The following is a 21,115-nucleotide window of genomic DNA, read 5'->3' on the forward strand; positions in this document are numbered from 1 at the left end:
ATAGGCACAGAGCTGGGGAAGGCCACAAAAAAAACTGCTTAACTGAAGGTTCCGAGGAGCGCAATGGCCTCCGTAATACTAAAATGGAAGAAGGTTGGCGAAACCAGGACTTTTCCAAGAGCTGGCCGCCCAGCCAAACTGAGCAATCATGGGAGAAGGGCCTTAGTGAGAGAGGTGACCAAGAACCCAATACTCTGACTGAGCTCCAGAGATCCTGTGTGGAGATGGGATGAAGCTCCAAAAGAACAACCGTCACTTTAGCCTCCCCTGATCTGGACTTTATGCAGAGTGGCTAGACAGCAGCCTCTCCCCAGTGCAAAACGCTTGGAGTTTGCAAAATGCACCTGAAGGACTCTCAGACTGTGAGGAGTAAGATTCTCTGGTCTGATGAAACCAAGATTGAAGTATTTGGCCTCAATTCTAAATGGTATGTCTGGAAGAAACCAGGTACCCCTTATCAGCTTAGGGACTATGAATGTCCTAGAGATGAGAAAAAAATGAATTTAAACAATTTTAGGATCAGACTGCAAAATTGAAAAAAATGAAGAGGGTCTGAATACTTTTTGGTGCAGAAATACAAGTTGTTGTGGTTTTTTTCCAGGATAAAACATCAGAAACGTCTTTAGAGAAAATACATTGAAATTTTATTTTTCTGCTGTGTAAGGACTGCTTGTAATGTGGTTTCTTGTTGTCTTATTTCATTTTAATGTAAAATGAATATACATGAATAACTGAGATGGTTAATGAACTCTTGATTCATTTGCAGTGAATTGAGCAATCTGGTTGTGAATGTTGTGCTGAATTATAATCTAGCCTACATTTTCAGTAGTATAGGTGAGTGGGGGGAGTGGGGTGTGTCTGCTTGATCTTGCCTCTAGCCTCTGGGGTCACTGTGTTGTGGTTAGGTTTTGTAGTGCAACACAGAGCAATATACTCAAACTTCCTCCAGCTCTGTTTAGTCTGCATCACTAGCATATGCTTCACTTGGCCACACACTACACAGATTCTATACACCCATTCAGTGTTCATGTGGCCCTACTCACCATATGGAAATGCTTATATGGTCTCTGATGCAGCTGTTCCAGCTGTATTTATCATTTCTGTTATCAGTCGATCTAAAAGGAAATGGAAGAGACTACTACCCTTTTCAGTTGCAGCAGACCAGACAAAATAATGTGATACTTTGAGCTTAATTTGTTGGCAAAACATGAAAAATTGTTACTGCAGATGGGGTAATCCCAAACAACATATCTATATCGCTTACCTTTGCAAATCTTCATATCACCTCATGTTTCTCTCAAAGTGTGTTGCCATGGAAATTTAAAGGCCTCTCATGTGTGAGCCCTTTTGAAACAGAATTTATGTTTGATTACATACAGGGTGAGATTATCTTGAGTCTAGCATTTTTTATTTATTTTTTCATTTTTTTTTATATCTCAGTTGCTTTATTGTTGAATGCTCTAATGTGTCAATGGTGCAATACTGTTATGAGACTATGCATTTGACTTTTTATAAAAATTAATGAATGCAGCACTCAAAATCACCTTTTGGCTCAGTAGTAGTGTTGCCGGTAGACCTGTCTTTTCTATTAATCTGCAGACAGTGGGATCAAGACAGTGTAGTGTTTGTCTAACCTGTTGCTCACCTGGGCAACAGTAGCTCAGGTACAACTGTGTGGTCACTGTGATGAGAGCATACAAAAGGCTGTCTTTGTTTTTCATTTCTGGGTAACACCAGATTCAGTGGAGCGAGTGTGTTGCAATGTAAGCAAAACTAAATCCACTGCCCTTTATAGCTAAGGTCTGTCAGAGTTTTGAGTTTTTGTGTATGTGTGGTTTTAAATTGGAAAATTGAATTTAAAATCTGTTTGCATCCTTTGCCTGGTGTTAGCATTTGGCTTTCTCCAGTATTTCTGTGACAGATTAATTTTGTCCCACAAGATTACACAACAAACAGAAGGTTTGTTATTGAGTTTGAATGAGTTTGAATCTAAGAATTTGTCAAGAGCTACATATTTTCCTTTCCTTACCCCATTTACATCTCCAATGAAGATCTTGGCATATGTTTTTTGTTTTGAATTTTGGCATTGCTAATGATTTACAGAGATGTAATGCCATAATGTGGCTGCAAAGGCACTGTTTGTGTCTTAGCACCTTTAACAGTTACAGTAAAGTAGACATAGAGGAGAATTGCGGCTCTGTGCAGGTGCTCAGTCCACTATTAACTCAAGATGAATGCTACGTGGTATCTGATCATGCCGGAATTATGACTTTCATACCAATACCTGCCTAAATATCTTATATACTGATACTAAAATGATATTTTCACAATGTCAGTGTGGAGGAGAAAGTGAAAAGAGGCCATAAAACCAGGGCTCTCCCTGACTAATGGCTACATAAGTGAAATAAGGCCATATTTCAGTTTATGTGTCAGCCTTGTGTACAAGCCATAGACAGTCAGGAAGAGCACTTGTAGTTGCAGCCATGCCTCTTTTTTACCATGAAAGCTGCTTACAGAGAGAAATATGAGATTTAAAAAAAACTAACACGCTCCCTCTGTCTGGAGTGGAACAGAGTGCTGCACACATAGCGCAGCCTGCTGTTGTACAGAAATGTAACTTAGGATATATTATATCTTATTTAAGAGCCATATATCCTTATATATCCTCCTTTATATCCTTAAACCTTATTTAAACTTATTTAAAATCAGTACTGGTACTTATGAAATGCGGCATAGTACAATTTTTAACGGCAGGGTATTGCAATACCTGTCTCGTATCAGTATATCATGCAGCACTAATCAGGCCCTAATAATATTTTTTATACATTACTGAAAAAAATCAAACAGCATTTTTAGGTATTGTTGTATCTTAACCCAGGAAGAATTTGGTAGATGAGGAGATTGGGACTCGCAGGGAGCTGCCAGTCTCATAACTCAGCTTTAATGTTGTCCACTCATGAACTCCATTTTACCACTTTATGCACACAGAGCGTACATGCTTTTTAATGGACCACAACATTTTGTGTGTAAGATATTTGGCTAAAAGATGAAACCTTCTTGTCTTTACTGAAGCAAACAGGGCCACTGAAAATAAAAATGTGTATCAGTGGCTGTAAATAAATACGTTATTTTGTAGTGGCTGCACAAGCCTATCAGCTCTCAGACTTTGTTTCAGTCAAAACCTTACTTTTATCTGCTTTTGAAATTACTTTGGAACTCGGTGGCATCGGTGTACTTCTGCACAGGAAAATGGAAAGACTGAACACCTCAGTATTGCATAACAGCCACTGACTGGAGAGGAGGTGGGCTTCAATATGCAGAATACATTAAACTTTCCAAGTGCTTCAGGAGGATTTTCCTGCAGAATATGGGGGATAAGTATCACCTTTTTCTTTTCAGATGGCTAGAGGGTAATATTTCCAACAACCTCTGGGAATTATGAGGGAAGGCAAAAACTAAGTCTTAAAAACTTAATTTGAAATGTGCAAAAGGCAGGTAGTTGATCTCCACATGTGACGTTTCTGCACTGTTGCTCTTGCTCTTTACTGCATCCTGCCCATCTCTCCTTTTTTATTGTCTGAACTTTTTACCTCCCCACCGCAGCTTCTCATGATGTGTCTCTGTATCCTGCGTTCTCTTTTCAGTCTTTTACTCGGTTTTCTTTTCTGAACAGGATGTCCCTCATCTCTCTGTCATTTCACTCTCTTCCTTCCTCTCCCTCACCCCCGGATCTAGTCCAGACAGCTGACAGACGACTCTGCTGGTGTGGCTCCAGTTTGGTGTATTTTTTCTTTTCCTTTATCTGTTTTCAACTTGTTATGTGCGCAGACATACACACACTTCCTGTAGCTCTGCATCACCGGTTTACTGCATTTAGTGTTTGCCGGGTGACCCTAAGGAGCCTGGGATGGGATTTCAGGGCACCTTAGCAAAAATAAAAGATTTATTTGAATTTTTATCATTTGAAAGAGCTTCAATAAAACTGACTAGTTTTGTGTTTCACTGACATCACTGTTGTCTGCCCAGAATTTAACTATCCCAACCCACTTCTGATTACCTGGATCAGGTGTGTTCAGCCCATCACAAGATGCAAGGGCAGGGATAGCTGGAAAAGAAGCAGGACAGTGTCCCTTGAGGACTGCAGTTACAGACCCCTGATCTAGAGCATGTCACTCATGTGAATACAAATACAAATAATGTGATTTAAAAAAAAAAAAAAAAAAAATGTTGCAGACCATTGATGGCCTCTATTCCTATCTCAAAGTTGAAAAGAAACAAGTCCAAACCTCTTTTTAATTAATTAATAATGCATAAAAATTAAACTGATGCTAAACTTGTATCATCAAAAACTAACAGGAATGCAATTAATTTGAGTGAAACTAATGTCTCTTCTATAGGCCTAAGCATTTTTCACTTTGATTCCCAGCAAACAAAAAATGTGGGCAGTGTGCAGCACCATAGATGTCTCTCTGTTGCTAGGCTAGAGTCGTAAATATTAACTAGTTTTGCCAGTGAATAAAGGAAAGCCTTTTCACTTCTTCAAAAGTGAAAGCAGGAATGCAAGTTAGACCTTATAGATCAGACTTACTCCTGCGGCTGTTTCTCTGCTTGGACTGCCCACCTTTCGTTGTGTGTGTGTCTGTCTGGTAGACCACTCAGCATGTCTACTGTATGAACACACAATGATACACTCACATGCACTGCCACTCAAATCACACCCCCTTCTCTTTGCATCTGTTTTAAGTGTAGCTGTGGGGGAGAGACAGATGCACGACGTGGGTGTTGCAGAGGGTTTTTATTGTAGAGATGAGGATCAGGTAACTTAGATGATACCTGTGTGCCACCACATCCCACTCAGCTCTTAACATAATCACAATAACAGCAGCATTTACCACCTTTTTATGAATGTCCAGGAGTAAAGAAAACTGACTCCTGTTTTTGTAGTAAGTGACTTGACCCTTTATTTATCAACTTCTGCCATGTTTAGGTATTGTTACTGAATCAGGACAATTACTGAAACTTTTGAGAGAACCCAGGAGGTAATATACTAATTATAAACCCACAATGAGGGACTGCATTCTTAGGCTGCTTCATAATGCTTTGTTTTTTTCTTAAATGCTATTTGTCATATTAGTGATTGCCAGAGATTTCACAACATTTTGCAACATAAATGGCAGTCCAGTCGCTTGATGACAAATTTATTGTTTGAATGTGTTTTAATGTCTCAAAATAGCTGTTAAATCTACCCCTTTAAGGACAGTTTTGTAGTGAAACCTTTACAGTGAGATTTCTGTGGTTTTGTGCTGCCTAAGAGAAAGCTAAGAGATGCTGGAAAGAAACCTGGCTGCTTTACTCCTTTAACATAATGTGGATTACATTAATTAGGCTCTGATCAATTGTATGTATGTTGGAATAACAATCATTCAATCTGAACAGTCTACCCATGTTCTTGATCAGTAGTTGGATTGTTACGGTTGATGCATGCAAAAAGGTTCTTGCTGCCTTCATATGGATGTGTTTTTGCGTCACACATCACCACCATCCACCCACACACAACAAAAAGCTCAGGATTCAACCATCACACTCTGCTAGGTTCAGCTGCATATTTATGTCTACACAAAGGTCAGTCTAAAGTAAATTCTCTCCATGCCATTCACGCTCACAGTGACAGGAAACACGGTTAGCTAGTCCTACTCCTACTCTTTGCTCCTTCTCGCTGTCTCTCTTTTATTCCCAATTTCAAAGCAGCTGCTTGTCTCTCAGCAATCAGTCTCGCACATCCAACCCCAGTGAGCGTGCTCTTCTTGTTCTTCTGGCAGCAGGGTAGTGTTGAATTAGTAATAAAAATAGAATAACAACATGACTGCAGAGATACTAGGTGCATGTGGCATATAGCGATATTTAAAACATAGACAAAGAGCTAGTGATTCAGTCCTCTCCCATCTGTTCTGCTTTACACTTTGATTAATTGGAAGACCCTGTGTGAATGGCTGGGCTCACACTGTATGTGTGCTACCTGTCCTGGGTAGTCTCACTCTCCACTTGAGTGGTATTACTCTACCTTCATTGCATCTAACACTTACATTACCAACCATGTTCAACATGGACTTGAGTGTCAATAGCAATTTAATTTTATTTCTGTGTGCCACCTGGAGAATTGCCAAAGCGGTAGAAGAGGAGGATGAATATTTTGAAACTTACGGTGTCTGTAAATGATATGGAACAAGATCACAGAGGAGTTAAGTTACAATGGATTTTGATCCTGTCCAGCACTTTATGGGCAAAAATACATTTTACAAACTGAAGTAGTCTGAGTTTGTTAGGTTGGTGGTGTTTAAAATGAGTGATGAACTGGAAGTTCTTTGCTCTGCCTTTCATATAGGGCCACTTTATTTGTAGAACTCCTCTTGTAAACAATGCTTTAGTGCCTTATTACGGCACACTTAACGCTTTTGGAGGTCTGTGTGTAAAGTCTGGTATTTTAACAGCTTCAGCCTTACCTTTCCGAAACTCGGTGGAAATGAAAATATATATGTATATTGGTTTGTGAGAATGTTGGGTGTGTCTGCAATGCTGTTGTACAGTCTGGTAGAAACCAGTTTATTCAATACACAGGGGGTCCCTTGTGAATTAGCGTATCGTATTGCCCAGAGATTCATTTCAACCTCCATCCAACACCATCTCTCTTTCTTATTGGCTTTATTTTAGTTTTCCTCCTTAATTTTCCTTGTCACATTTCTCAGCTTCTTGTTGTTCTGTTTTTTTTTTTTATTATTATTATTTTTTTGGGCAGTTTTTTGCCCTTATTTGATAGGACAGTGGAGAAAGACAGGAAATTAGGGGAGAGAGCAAGGGAAGACATGCAGGTTTATATGACAGCGTATATAGACGGGCACACTACCGCTACACCACCAGCGCCCCCCCCCCTCCTTGTTCTGTTTAAGTTGTCCCCATCCCCTCTTCCATCACTGCAGTTCTCCTCTTTTATTACTTTCCTTCTCTTAGTACTCTCTCAGCTGCTGAATACTGTTATCCACTAAACTATCATGGTTGTCATTTTCTTCTGCCCGTCTTTGTTCATTCCCTTGTTTCTGAAGACTAGTAGTCTATCTACATGGGAGTCAACAAACACACACAAATGTAGTGTGTATATATATATGATGTAGAAGTTGTGATGTAAAGCACTTCAAGAGATGACCGGAACAAGATTATCCTCACACCTATTGTTTTTTTTGTTTTTTTTAAATTATGTAAATATCACAACGACAAAAACCTTCTATACACACAACTTAGCGTGTACAGTAGTGTGAAAAAGTGTTGGCCCCCTTCCTTATTTCTTATTTTTTTGCATGTTTGTCACACTTTGTTTCAGATCATCAAACAAATTAAAATATTAGTTAAAGATAACTCAAGTAAACACATCATGCAGTTTTTAAATGAAGGTTTTTATTATTAAGGGAAAAAAAATCCAAAACTACATGGCCCTGTGTGAAGAAGTGTTTGCCCCCTAAACATAATAACTGGTTGGGCCACCCTTAGCAGCAACAACTGCAATCAAGCGTTTGTGATAACTTGCAATGAGTCTGTTACAGAGCTGTGGAGGAATTTTGGCCCACTCATCTTTGCAGAATTGGTGTAATTCAGCCACATTGGAGGGTTTTTGAGCATGAACCGCCTTTTTAAGGTCATGCCACAGCATCTCAATCGGATTCAGGTCAGGACTTTGACTAGGCCACTCCAAAGTCTTCATTTTGTTTGTCTTCAGCCATTCAGAGGTGGACTTGCTGGTGTGTTTTGGATCATTGTCCTGCTGCAGAACCCAAGTTCGCTTCAGCTTGAGGTCACGAACAAATGACCGGACATTCTCCTTCAGGATTTTTTGGTAGACAGTAGAATTCATGGTTCCATTTATCACGGCAAGTCTTCTAGGTCCTGAAGCAGCAAAACAGCCCCAGACCATCACACTACCACCACCATATTTTACTGTTGGTATGATGTTCTTTTTCTGAAATGCAGTGTTACTTTTACACCAGACGTAATGGGGCACACACCTTCCAGAAAGTTCACCTTTTGTCTCGTCAGTCCACAGAGTATTTTCCCAAAAGTCTTGGGGATCATCAAGATGTTTTCTAGCAAAACTGAGACGAGCATCTATGTTCTTTTTGCTCAGCAGTGGTTTTCATCTTGCAACTCTGCCATGCAGACCAGTCTCTTTCTTGTGGTGGAGTCATGAACAGTGACCTTAACTGAGGCAAGTGAGGCCTGCAGTTCTTTGGATGTTGTTGGGTCTTTTGTGACCTCTTGGATGAGTCATCGCTGCGCTCTTGGGGTAATTTTGGTCGGCCGGCCACTCCTGGGAAGGTTCTCCACTGTTCTCCACTGTTCCATGTTTTCACCATTTGTAGATAATGGCACTCACTGTGGTTCACTGCAGTCCCAAAGCTTTAGAAATGGCTTTATAACCTTTTCCAGACTGATAGATCTCAGTTACTTTCTTTCTCATTTGTTTTTGAATTTCTTTGTATCTTGGCGTGATGTCTAGCTTTTGAGGATCTTTTGGTCTACTTCACTTTGTCAGGCAGGTTCTATTTAAGTGATTTCTTGATTGTGAACAGGTGTGGCAGTAATCAGGCCTGGGTGTGGCTAGAGGAATTGAACTCGGGTGTGATAAACCACAGTTAAGTTATGTTTTAACAGGGGGGTCAAACACTTTTTCACACAGGACCATGTAGTTTTGGATTTTGTTTTCCCTTAATTATAAAAACCTTCATTTAAAAACTGCATGATGTGTTTACTTGAGTTATCTTTGACTAATATTTAAATTTGTTTGATGATCTGAAACATTACAAAACATGCAAAAAAAAAAAGAAATCAGGAAGGGGGCCAGCACCTTTTCACACCACTGTATATTGACTCCAGTGAAAATACATACAGTGTGTTAGCAGCTTAAACTGATAATTGGAATCTAAAATTATTTATGAACTAAAGAGATAAAGTAGCTAAAGTATTTAAAATAAAATCTTTTCACCAATCTAAACTTGGATAAACATCAGGCAAGCAACTGTAGGTGCCAGATGCCGTTTGTGTGAAACTCAAACACAAATTATCACCTAGTCTCATTGCTTGAAGGAAAGCCATCTTCCATTACAAACCCAGAATGACCTCGTGTGAATCATAAGCAGTGGCCTTTTGTTCTCCACTATTGACAAGAAATTCCATTACTGCATTCCTGAGACAGTTGCATGAATCATATACATTAAGGTCAAAATGATCTGTGCTCATAAAGAAGCTGCTAAGGCACGTGGAGATAAAATAAGCTCTCGCAACCATTTGTGCACTTAATAAGTCATACTGGAATGTCTTTCCTGTTGTATGATATTTCAACCTGTCTAAATTACTAAAACTTCAATTTAAATGTTTCCTGTATGAATACTGCATTTACTTTGACTTTGTCAGTATCTGGGTTATTTCTCCCCCTTAATTTATTTATATCTTCATCCCTCCCTCCTATTTTTTTAAAATCTCTGCATCGTGTCACCTTTCTTTACAATCCAAACTCATTTGGCTTATTTTCCATGTTCTTTCTTAATGTCATTACCCTCTAATTCCTTCGTTAGATTTGATGGAGTAATAACTGCCCAGTTTTAATATAGTGTTCAACCCAAAGCCACATTTGTGGGAGCAATTATTATAAAATCAAACTGTTCCTTTTGTTTTATAGAAGCATACGTGTTGGTGAATAAAATTGCTTTTGTCAAACATGACCCTAACACAGTGAAACTGTTAAAGGTTGAGCGTTTGTTTGATGTCAGGGGGATTATCAGGCAATAAGATTTGTAAAAGCCACCTCATGTTCTCCTATTAATGCAACCTTTGTGATTTCAATGCAGACTTTTACAAACGCTAAATTTCCTCTGTGCACTACAAATTTCCAAACTGAATTGTGGTCTACTTTGCTCTTTCCTGTGTTCCTCTCTCTTCACTCCTGTAGTCTCCCGTCATCTCTTTATCTTGTTCGACCACCCCTGCTCCTCCCCCTACAGTGTTTACACTGTTGTCAGAATGGCATCACTGTCAAAATTGTTTGGTCCAGAGTAATTTGTTCGCTTTTTTTTTTTTTAAACCTCCCTCTGCTTTCCCATATTTCTTTGCTTTCACCCCCTCCACTGTCTGCGTTCCACAGATTTGTAAGTCTAGATAGAGCCCTGCTCACATTCCTCCCTCCTCCTCCTCCTCCTCCTCCATTCCACCGTAGATTCCTGCCTCCAGATGAACACTTTGTCTTTACCTTCTCACCCCTTTCCAACCCAACTCTGCCCCGGTGTAGTGACTACGTTCCAGGATGCACTCCAGATTCCTGACTCCAGATTGTTGGCGTCTCCTCGGGGAGCAGAGAGGAGGGGGAGTGTCAGCTGTAGACTGCTGGCCTCTCAAATGAATGACATAATTGGCATCCTGAGCATTCACTGGGCTGGAGAAAGGCAGAGGGTGGGAGGTTGGGAAATCGAGTAATGGCTTTCCAGGGGAAGTGCAGTGGAGATTAGATCCCCAGTTTGGCAACATTGCCCCAGTTTACAGGCCCATAAATATTAATTCATAACGCACCATCATTATTTTTTTTTGCAGTGTGCACTTGCTGAAGTAACACAGCTGGTCACGTACACACAGTGTCCTCATGTTTGACATCTTGCCAACATGTATTCTGTGTGTTCTGAGTGAATCAGTTGCCGCCAGGGAGGCCTGAGTAGAGGGGAAGAGGAAGTGTTTTGTTTAACTCTTGAACAATGCTGTGAATGAGACAGCATGGTGCTGTTGGAAGAATCTTAACAGGGATGAAGGCAAAGCATGTGAGCGTTACCTTTTAAATCTGAATGAGTCAGGTGTGTTGGGAGCAATTTTGCAAGGTTTTGAAGTTGTTTTTTTTAAACATTGAAATAGGTTTCAATCAATGTAGATGATCGTTTGTTTTGCTTTTTTGTTATTTAAGACAAAAATAAATATAGAGGCATACATGTACTGCATAAATGTGTGGATATTTGGAATTGCTCAAAGAAACTGGTGTAGAATGAGCACATGTCTATCTTCTGAAGCTTAGACCTTGACTTATGTGGCTTTGTGATATAGTTTGGCCTATTTCTAGTGAAGACTACTTGTTGTTTTCAAATCAGTTATGGTGTTTTGAAAATTTGTTGGAATCATTTAAGACTTCTGTGGCAGTACATGCCATAGAACAGACCCTCATAGTAGACCACAGACACATTTAATTACTTGGTAATAATCTTTCCACTTTGATAGCAATTTGATACAATCAGTGAAGCTACCTGAGGCATAACCCACTGTTATAACTGCATATTTGTGGCTTGCAGTTTTCGGTCATTGCATGCCTTGAGGAAGGTATTTCTCTAAGAAAGATTAATGATGATTATGTGGTAGACAACCACAGCCTCCTATACTTTGTGGTTTCCTCAGGGTGGGTGTGAATTGGCTTTAAACATTGGCAATTACGCGTTGGTGTAAAAGAATCTAGTTGAATATTGAATTGAATAAACTTGACAGCACACTGAATTTTTAAATGGTGTGTCAAAGGGTCATGACTTGGATCTGACATCTCCTTCACTTTGCTTGGGTCCCATGGGCTAAACAATATTTGAAGTAAGGTGAGGGGCCTTTTTTTGTCACCCTCAAAGATGTTGTGAGGGGCTGGGTGTTTATCAGTGTGACTAAATACTTCTTGAACAGCCAACGTCATGCTTCAGCGTGTTGAGCAATTCTTTTAAACATCCCACAGCCACACTGTTGTCCATGTTAATATTTAGTAACACACTACAGTCGTGTGCATAATGTGTTGATTTAACTCCAGAAGAGCAATAAACAAGCACATGAGCTTATTACAGAATCAACGACAACTTGGCCAATGGTTTGGACTTGACACTCATTGACGGGTCATTTAGATGACAGTTATTGAAGCTGGGTGTGTTTTTGAGTATTTTAACAACAAACAGTTCCAATCATGACAGATGCAAGTTGTGATCATCGGCTCCACCAAGAGGAACACAGCAGGAATATGATGCAGCTGCTGCCAGACATCACATGCAGCTCAATTCAGGCATGTTTTAGGGCAACGTTTTCATCCTTTTTGGCTACAATTTGCCTTGTTGTATTGCTGTATGAAAATAGTAAATGTGTAAAGTCCCTTTTCTTTTTTACATTATAAAATGCCTAAATTGAGCTACATGTGATATCTACTGGCAATAGTTGCATCATAGTCCTGCTCTGTTTGTCTTGCAGCTGATATCAGCCATGTACATGTATTAATTGCATCAACAATAAAATGGACATATAAGAAAATAGGTAAGTAAATAAGTAAGAATTACTCTAAATCACTGCTGTTCAAAAACAGCTTGCATTGGAGGACAGGAAGTAAATGCCGCTGCACCACTGGTTGACTGCTGTGTCCGTGCAGTGCTGCCAGAAATTAATAAAACAAATACACCAAAAAAATGGCTGTGGAGTTGGCAATCACACAGTTGTCTACTGGCCACAATCCCTTTGGTCTAGTTTCATGTGAACGCAGAGTGCAAGAGGCATGTTGGTGGTTCAGTGGACCACCATGCAGTGGGACAAATCATACACTTTTGTGAAGTCGACTACAGCTCATTTCATTGATGCCATTGACAACGATTACAAAATATTTTTCAGAAATAGAATGCATTTGCCAGTTAGTTGTTTGCAGTTGTGATGCACATTTTTCACACATCTCTCCCAGTCCTGTAGATGTGCTTGTTAAAAACTATTATAATGCTTTGTTGTGTGAATTCACATACTGTTCTATCTGTAAAAGAGTGTGCACTGTTACGATGGTGAAAGGTGATTTATCTCATGCCCTACCCTGTTTCCAACAAGCAGTTTGAGAGGTGTTAAGCAGCTGTTGCACATGCAGACTTAGAGACTCCCCTGAGAAAACAAACAGAGATCCCCTGACGTCCCCGCCCCTGTCTGTTTATGGCCTTTCACCTTTTGGCCAGAACTAATGCTAACATCCAGCCTGACCTGTTCTGCACCCAACCCTCTAACTGCCTCTGTTTTAGGTCAGGCACACATTTTGTGTTAAGTTTTTTTGTATGTTTTTTTTAATCATTACTAAGGGACCTGCTTTTTTTAATACACAATATAATTATCATACATCACAGTTTGATTTCTGTAAATTGACTGTGAGGCTGTGTCTATGTTTAGTTAAATTCCTACTGGAGAATGACTTTTCATACTATGAAATGCAATGATTGCACATTATTTCAGTATGTTTATATATAACAAGTTTTTGTTGTGTCCACCAATGTTGTAGCACAAAAAGCTTTCACAGTGAAGAATTGTTATTTATCCCAGTGGCAGTGATGACTGGTCTCTTTGTACTGAAAAATAAAATAAATAATTTTTTTACTTTATTTTCTTTTCTTTTTCAACCACAATAAAGATCTAGGTTTAAACAGAATACTACCAGTTCCCTTGGGAATGGTTGACCTTTGAAGGGTCTGGGACAGTGACAGGCTGCTGCCCCTGCCTCTCTTAGCTGCCAGACAGTGGTAAGGGTATTGTCCTTGTGTGGTGGTTGCTTTGATGGATTGGCTTGGTTTGCTGTGACTGTTACTTTGATTTATAGCTTGTTTTGGACTGTGATTTTGGGTGAATTACCTACAAATGGTCCCAAAACAGCAGCTGTTTCAATTCCTTAAAAAAAAAAAAAAAGGAGCACAGTTGCCCCCTTTTTGACCCTTCAACTATTATCACAGAAGATGAGGGAAGCTTTGGGTGGTCAGATGACTAAATGAGCAATATGCAGTAATAAATGTTGTTAATGTGAGCTCTTAAAAGTTTCCTTCCTTTCTTAAATCTGATTTTTGTTTGAAAGTGAATGCAGAATTACAGATACAATTAGACTTTGACACAATACTAAGAAATATGTGAGTCTTGAAGTATTAAAGTCACATTTGACCTCTCTCCTCCTACTATTGAAGTGATAGGTCAGCTTCACCTCAGGCCTGCCTGATCATTTTCTGATTCCTAGTTGGCCTAGCTTTTCGTGTTAGGATCTGAATGAGTCTGGTCCTCTGCCAAACCTGGGTCACCAAGGCCTGCCTGCTCACGTGGCAGCTATTCAACACTGTTGGATCCCCCAGGGTTCTGAGATGAGATTTGATTCTTCATTGATGCTAGGATCCACAGTGGCGGAGTCTGTATAAGCCCTAATAAGATTATCAACATATTTAGGTATGTTTATCTAAATCCTAAATACTGTAGCATGTTATTCAAACCTGTAGGGATAGTATCAGGTACAATACTTCAAATAGAGTTCTTCAAATCATACAAAATCCTGTAACCCTAAAGAACTAATATTATAAATTTATTAATAATAAATAAATAATAAATTCAATAATAAAAATAGCTAGTTGCAGCCCTGATGTTAATAGACATACTTCCCAGATGGCTGTTATTTTTGTTGTTAATGAGAGTTTTTTTTTTTTTTCTTCTATGGTAATTGTGGCTGAGACAGCAAATCATTGTGCAAGTTAATCCTGTAATCTTCATTAGCATAGTTTGGTTAATTAGAGAGCCAGTTTAATGTGGTGGCTACATACCAGTGTTGGATTTTCAGCATGGTGACCACTAGAGCCTGTCTGATGAATCAGTGTGCTGTTGTATTCAAACAATATGTGCTATATATGTGCTGTATTTGCAGATAAATCTGTGTTGCTGTTTATAATGGTCAATAAATGATTATTAAAAAGAAATGAAGAGAGAAGATGAATCCTTCAATGTTATTCAAGTACTGCTCAACTACTGGTCAGTACTGTTCAACATCAGTAAAACAAGTTTAATTTCAAGCTTTCATGTTGTCTTGGTGAGCACTTGTAAAATTTACTTAAAACAACTGTTAGGGTAAATCTTTGTTTATGCTACTTGTCTGGAAAAATGAGAATATTGGCTGTTAAGTTGGCATATTGGATTTTAAATCCCTTGAATATCAGAATCAGTACCGGTCTTGACATGATGGAATAGTTTATTAGCTTGGTTCCTTACTTTACTGCTCACATCTCTAGTTTACTCAATTACTCTAAATGAATGAAGTAAATGAATGCAGCAATTCAGGGTGAATATGAGTTTTGTGTTTTTTTCTTCTTCACTTTTTTCAGACAAGACTGAGCATATTCAGTGTATCCTCTGAGCTGTAATCTGCAATCTGGTTTAGCAAAGATATATATTTGGCTAGAGTTTAAACCTTTTTTTGGAGCATAATATGCTCCTGATAACATCAGCCTGCTTTCAAGCCAGTCCCTGTTTTGTCTCTGCAAACTTAATTTCATAGTCAAAATTGCTAAGTGTTGTCATGCTATGGAATTCAGGTTTCTCAGTGTGACATATGTCTGAAATGATCCCATAAATACACTGCTTTAGGATAGTTTGTCTTTGCATTCAGCTTTTACTGACTCACAACATGCTTGTCACTAAAGTCACTCCACCGTACTGTGAATGTGTATAAAATAGGTTTAAACATTTATCTTAGAGGCAAGAGTTTAGATTAAAGATGATTGATGCAGTGGTAGGTAACGGTTTCTGAGTTGGATTTTTGGTGCACAAAAGTTCCACCAAGAGATCAGGCCTCTGTTTGTCCTGTTATCCTCCTGTCAACAGGGTGTCCATTTTGTCCCACAGGAGGCTCTTTTGGCTCTGTCCGATTTGGCCTGCACCCCTGCTGTCAGCTTTGGCAGTGTAATTTCCTCTGACAAGCTGATGGTTTGTGTTCACCCATTTGGCCCAGTCAGTGTAATTTGGTTTGTGTTAAGATTGTCTGTTCCCATGTTGTCATTGTGTCATTTTGGTCACTGTAAAGGCCTCCACATTGAAAGGGTGTGATGCCAGGTTCATTTCCTAGGTCTGTCCATATCCTTTTCAGAAGTTGTGCTTCTCTTTTATCTGTGGCATGTTCACATTAGTAATGTATTGCGCTGGGACAGAACTGTTATGGTGTAATGATCCTAATGTGTTTGAATGATAGAAGCTTTGCCACTGTCAATCTATTATATACAGTATAAATAAAATGCAAAGAATAAAGGAAGATGTGGTATCACATAGTTTAGAGTGCTGCTTGTTTGTTTTTTATTGCCAAGGTAAATGAATTCTTTTTCCTATCATAAATAGTCTTTGGAAAAATTACATGACTGATAGAACTGACTACTTATGTGTGTTAACAGTGTATTTTTCTTTCAGATCTTGTTTTTGTTTTTTTGGGGAGGGGTCTGATTTTTTTTTTTTTTAACCAGTTATTAACATTTCTCTTTTTCTTCTGTTCCAGTCCTGTGTGCAAAGAACCTGGCGAAGAAAGACTTCTTCCGTAAGTAAAGCCTGTTTTTACATATTGCTATTCCTGTCCCATTCCCTCCCTTGTGCATCAGAATGGGCTTTGTCAGCAGTGGCAGCTTGCTGGGTTTAAAGCCTTGCTGTAAATGAAGTCCCTTAAGGAGCTGTCTGTCATACAACCCAGGAGGTCTGGCACGCAAAGGAACCCATGACTAACCAAATGTCTAGTAATAGATCAACTGGTACTGAGGCACTAGACTTGATGAAACAGGCTTTAGTTGTACTAGATAGAAATTATACCTTATTTAGCTGATCCCATGACCTATGAATTTTTAATGGCAAATTACATGAGAAACTACACTGTGTAGACAGTTTTTTTTGTAAAAACATCAATCTTGTCAATTGTTGCTGCATTAATGTAAGAGGAGAACTATTATCTGGTTTCACTGATGGTTTCACAAAAGAATATCCTTTTGCAGCCCACACCATTTACCTTAATTGCCACTTGTGGTCTGGGTAAAAGCACTTAATTGCAACAGGAGTAGGGTGTTTAGCCAATAGGTTGGATCACCATTAGCCTAGAAGTCACAAGGTTAATTTCTGGCTGACATGCATGCACACATACACACAAAGACACCAAACAGGGAAGTCTCAAGACAGCATAGGGGTGAAAGAACAGGTTTAACTTGCATGAAGTATCGGTGCCCAGAGGTATATACCTTGACACAGACTAACACAAAAATACACCAAGAAGAGTCACTTCTCATATTTCCAGCTGAATAAGATACTATAACAGCACTTTCCTTATCATTCTTTTACATATTGCAGCACCTGCATTCCTCTAATTTCTTTATAGATGTTTGACACAACTGGATTCCTGTAAAAGTTCTGCCCTCTAAAGCAAAAATGAAAAGTAAATGTCGGGGGAAAAGTCTTTTAACTCACCAAGAGTTGTTAAAAAGCCTTTTCTGACATATATTTTAAGAGATTGGGCATGGATATTGTTGGTTAGATTTACTCAAACTAGAAATAACTTAAATAATAATTAGAAACACTTCATTTGACCATTATCTTCTTTCTGGTGTCCATTTATTTATTTGTGTACCCCTCTCAGGTTGACACAGCAAAAAGTTCATGTGTGGTCACTCTGAATGGGTCATTGACCTGGTTTTATGACTTTGATCTCAGTCTTAGCTAAATTTGGGTCAGGCCCTGCTTTGGTCAAAAAGAGTTTCTAACAGATATAAAAAAATCTTTCAGAGCATTTATCAGGCAATCCTATTAGATCATACAGAGAGAACTGAAATGTGACTTTGCTGAATTATATTCTGGTTGGGAACTATATACATACAGATACAGTTGCCAATCAAAGTTTGACACAGAGATAAACTTGGCTGCAGTTTCTTATAAATGGGTCATGTTACAAATTATTTCCCGTCATGAAAGAGGTATTGGTGACTTCACAAGGTTTGTATATCTGCTAAAGAAAACCGGCCTCTGTGTACTTTTACAGGGTTGCCAGATCCCTTTGCCAAAGTCGTGGTGGATGGCTCAGGACAATGCCACTCTACAGATACTGTGAGAAATACGCTGGACCCAAAGTGGAATCAACATTATGATCTGTAAGTCATGGGACGTGTTACTGTGTGCCACTTATGCCTAAGTGTATGTGTTGCTCAGATGGGTCTGTATATTAGTGCATCACCTGAAAATTGCAATACTACAGACAAACATGGCGTACAGGTTTTGCTCTATAGTATATCTCTGTGTAGAACTGCTATGTGTGTTTCAGGAATGCAGGTGCAGTTGCTTCTTTTCAGTGCAGAAACATCTACACTACAATCCTTTTGAGCTGTTTTTATGTGAACTCAACATTTTGTTGAGTGAGATTTTAGACGTTCGATACCACAGGCCTCACCAGGTGCATTCAAATGGGATTTTTTTTTGGAGAAAAACACAAGTCACTGATATGAGTTTCTTCTTTCCAAATAACAGATTCTGTCTATTTTGGGAATTAGAACATGGGATTTGTTAAAGAGTTTTCACTTCTGAATAATGTCCTCTGTGAACTGGAGGTGGTCTAACTCCTTGGCTTCTGGCTTGTTCACTTTCTCTGAGCCAAGTGTGGCATTACATAGGCCAACACATGCTTTAAGTAATCTCTTTCAGGGTGAGCTTATGCCTTTGTGAGTCTATGCAAATACATTTTTGAAACCTTTTCTTTCAAAAAAATCCTTCCTTTCAATCAGTCTTAGAAATGTAAATGAAAACCAGTGGTATTTCAAACAAAATCTATGAATAATGCATCAGTCAGAGGATGAAAAGGGATGCCGGAGGGAAAAGATTCTCATATTTGCTGGCTACATTTTGGAGTTAAAACAACATGTGGTCATTATGTTATCCATTGGCCTCAGAAGCCAAAAAGAATGATGAGCACTGCACTCCAAGTGCCACTATGAAACCATGTACTTCAGTGTTTTCACCGAGGCCTTGTGGTGTGACTGATCCCTGTATTGAGGTCTTTCTTGACAGGCCATTGTAAGAAGTGATCAACCCAAAGGACTCAAAGGTCCCAAAAGGACCCAAAGCACCCAGTGGCAACCATGCATATGGGATATAGTGGAAGAAGGTGAAGGAATTGAAAAGAAGAGAGAGCTGGAAATATGTATTAGAGTCCCTGCACGTGATACAGATACATTTGGCTTTTTTGTGCACACAGTCGCCCCCCCCCCCCCCCGTCAAAATCGACCTCCTCTCCCTTTTTTACATAATTTTGGACCCTTTGAGAAGTTTGTTCCCCACCAGCGACCACTGGCCTCTCCTTCTGGTTCAGGAAATGGCTAACATGCCACAGAAAGCAGATGGGAGTGTGGGCTTGGAAGATTGCCACCTCACCACACCCCCATCTCAAGCTTCCAGCTTTAGGAGGTGGGGTCTTTTCCACACGATACTGCCAGAGGCCTCTGTGCCATATATTACAGATCATAAATACCCTGTAAAAATGTTTGCTTTTTTGACTACAATTGATGCTTTATGGCTCATATTGGTGTTGTGCACAAAATGTTTTGAGGACACACAGACCAGGTTATATTTTTTTAAAACATTTTGTGGGTGTTGAAAAGTTCATGAACTTACAGTAGTATGTAGGTCTGGTTTTGGCAGGGTGCCTGTGCATGTTTGGCCTCCAATTTTCAGTCTTTTCCGTACAAATCCTCACATTGTTTTGGGTGGAGAGTAAGATTTTCTCGCTCTGCCTTTGCTTCATATTAAGTGCTGTGCATGTTGTATAGTGTTGCTGTACCAGGCTTCATATGTCTTGCCTGGGCAAGAATTGGTTTGTCCCCAGTAATAACATCCTAAATATAGCAAGGCCACTATCACTGTTACAGCAACTTCTTATCATCCTAGTGGTGATCCATATTAAAATGCATTTGGTGTAATATATCCTCTCTAGAAAGAAACCATGTTATTGATTTCCCAATGTCCTGTATGTTCCCAAAATGTTTGGGAAGTACTGCAGTTCTGGATCTAGTATGTCCTGGAAAGCTAATCTGGATTTGAAGATTTTTCCTCTCTAATGTCTGTAGGATTAGGAGTGTTTATCCTTATTTTTGTTGTTGCTGTAACCACTTAATGTAATGTGCACGTGTGTGTATGCATTTAGTAGTTAATCATCTTGAAGTTTCCTGTGGATTTAATTGTTTTTTTTTTTTTTTGTTGTTGTTGAAATATAGAGGTAATATATAGGTAAAGGAACATGCCAAGAACACTAGATGAACCCTACACGTACTGTTCTGTTGAAAATGTGCAATATGCTTTAAAATAGTAAAGCTTTAAAGTAGTAAAAATGATCTCTTAATAACTTATTACAGCATTTTTTATGTTTTTTGATATTTTCCACAAATCCCAACTAGAGACTAAAAACATCAATGAATTTCATGTACTTGTTGTACTGACAGTGAATCCAGACCCTGGTTTAGCTTATTTCTCTGTATGTAACGTTATCTGGGAATAGATGACTTTACCTCTTATTGACATGAGGTGAATATTTATCCTTATGTATATATTTTTTTATTTTGGGCCTTCTGACAATATTTTTGTCATCATCTATCAGGTAGCTCCTTTTCATTTGGAAAAAAATCTTTATATAATACTTAGAAATAAAAGCATACATATGTTTTGACGGAATTAAAGGTAAAGTATTGGTGCAGAAATTATGCTGATAAACTTGAGGCAACATAAATTGTAGGTGATAACCAGTTTTAGATGGTTACAGAGTGAGAACTGGCCTGTGACGGCCTGCAGTCCTGTTTCAACATTTGGTTGAGTGTTTTGTTTTCTGTCAGAACACAACAAATGAATTTAATTTTCACAGTAAGTATGCCAGGCCCTCAGAGTTTGTAGCTATCTGTGGTAGTTACATTGCAGTCCAGTTATTAATCACTGCTGATTGCTTACTGTCCTTTCAGCAGTTCAGCTCACCCCATCACCACTAGTGATAGCATTGTTGTAATTACTTCAATACCTCCAGTGTTTTGTCAGAAAATAAGGCCTCCTATGTTTTAACCATGGAAAAGTTATAGTAAATGAGTAAATAACATTTTGCTCTACCTGTTCTGTTTCCCTTAGATGCTCAGTCATTGTCTTGGTTGCTTATTTCAGTTCCGTTTTTTTTTTTTTTTTTTTTTTTGTTCAAAGCGGTACTTTGCACAACACACCTCTGCATCACGGTGACCTCTCTCACAACAGGGACACTAATGCT

General features: G+C 39.0%; 1 protein-coding gene across 2 annotated transcripts in view; it reads left to right on the top strand.

Annotated features, from left to right (window-relative positions):
* The window catches only part of LOC113128155 (E3 ubiquitin-protein ligase SMURF2), a 56,763-nt gene that overhangs the window by 6,728 nt on the left and 28,920 nt on the right, over positions 1-21,115 (top strand). For both annotated transcript variants that reach the window (XM_026303234.1, XM_026303235.1), the window contains exons 2-3: positions 16,349-16,387; positions 17,867-17,975. In XM_026303234.1, coding sequence (XP_026159019.1) covers positions 16,349-16,387; positions 17,867-17,975 — 148 coding nt within the window. The remainder of the gene's footprint in view (positions 1-16,348; positions 16,388-17,866; positions 17,976-21,115) is intronic.

Source organism: Mastacembelus armatus, chromosome 1 (genome assembly GCF_900324485.2).
Source record: "Mastacembelus armatus chromosome 1, fMasArm1.2, whole genome shotgun sequence".
Taxonomy (NCBI): Eukaryota; Metazoa; Chordata; class Actinopteri; order Synbranchiformes; family Mastacembelidae; genus Mastacembelus; species Mastacembelus armatus.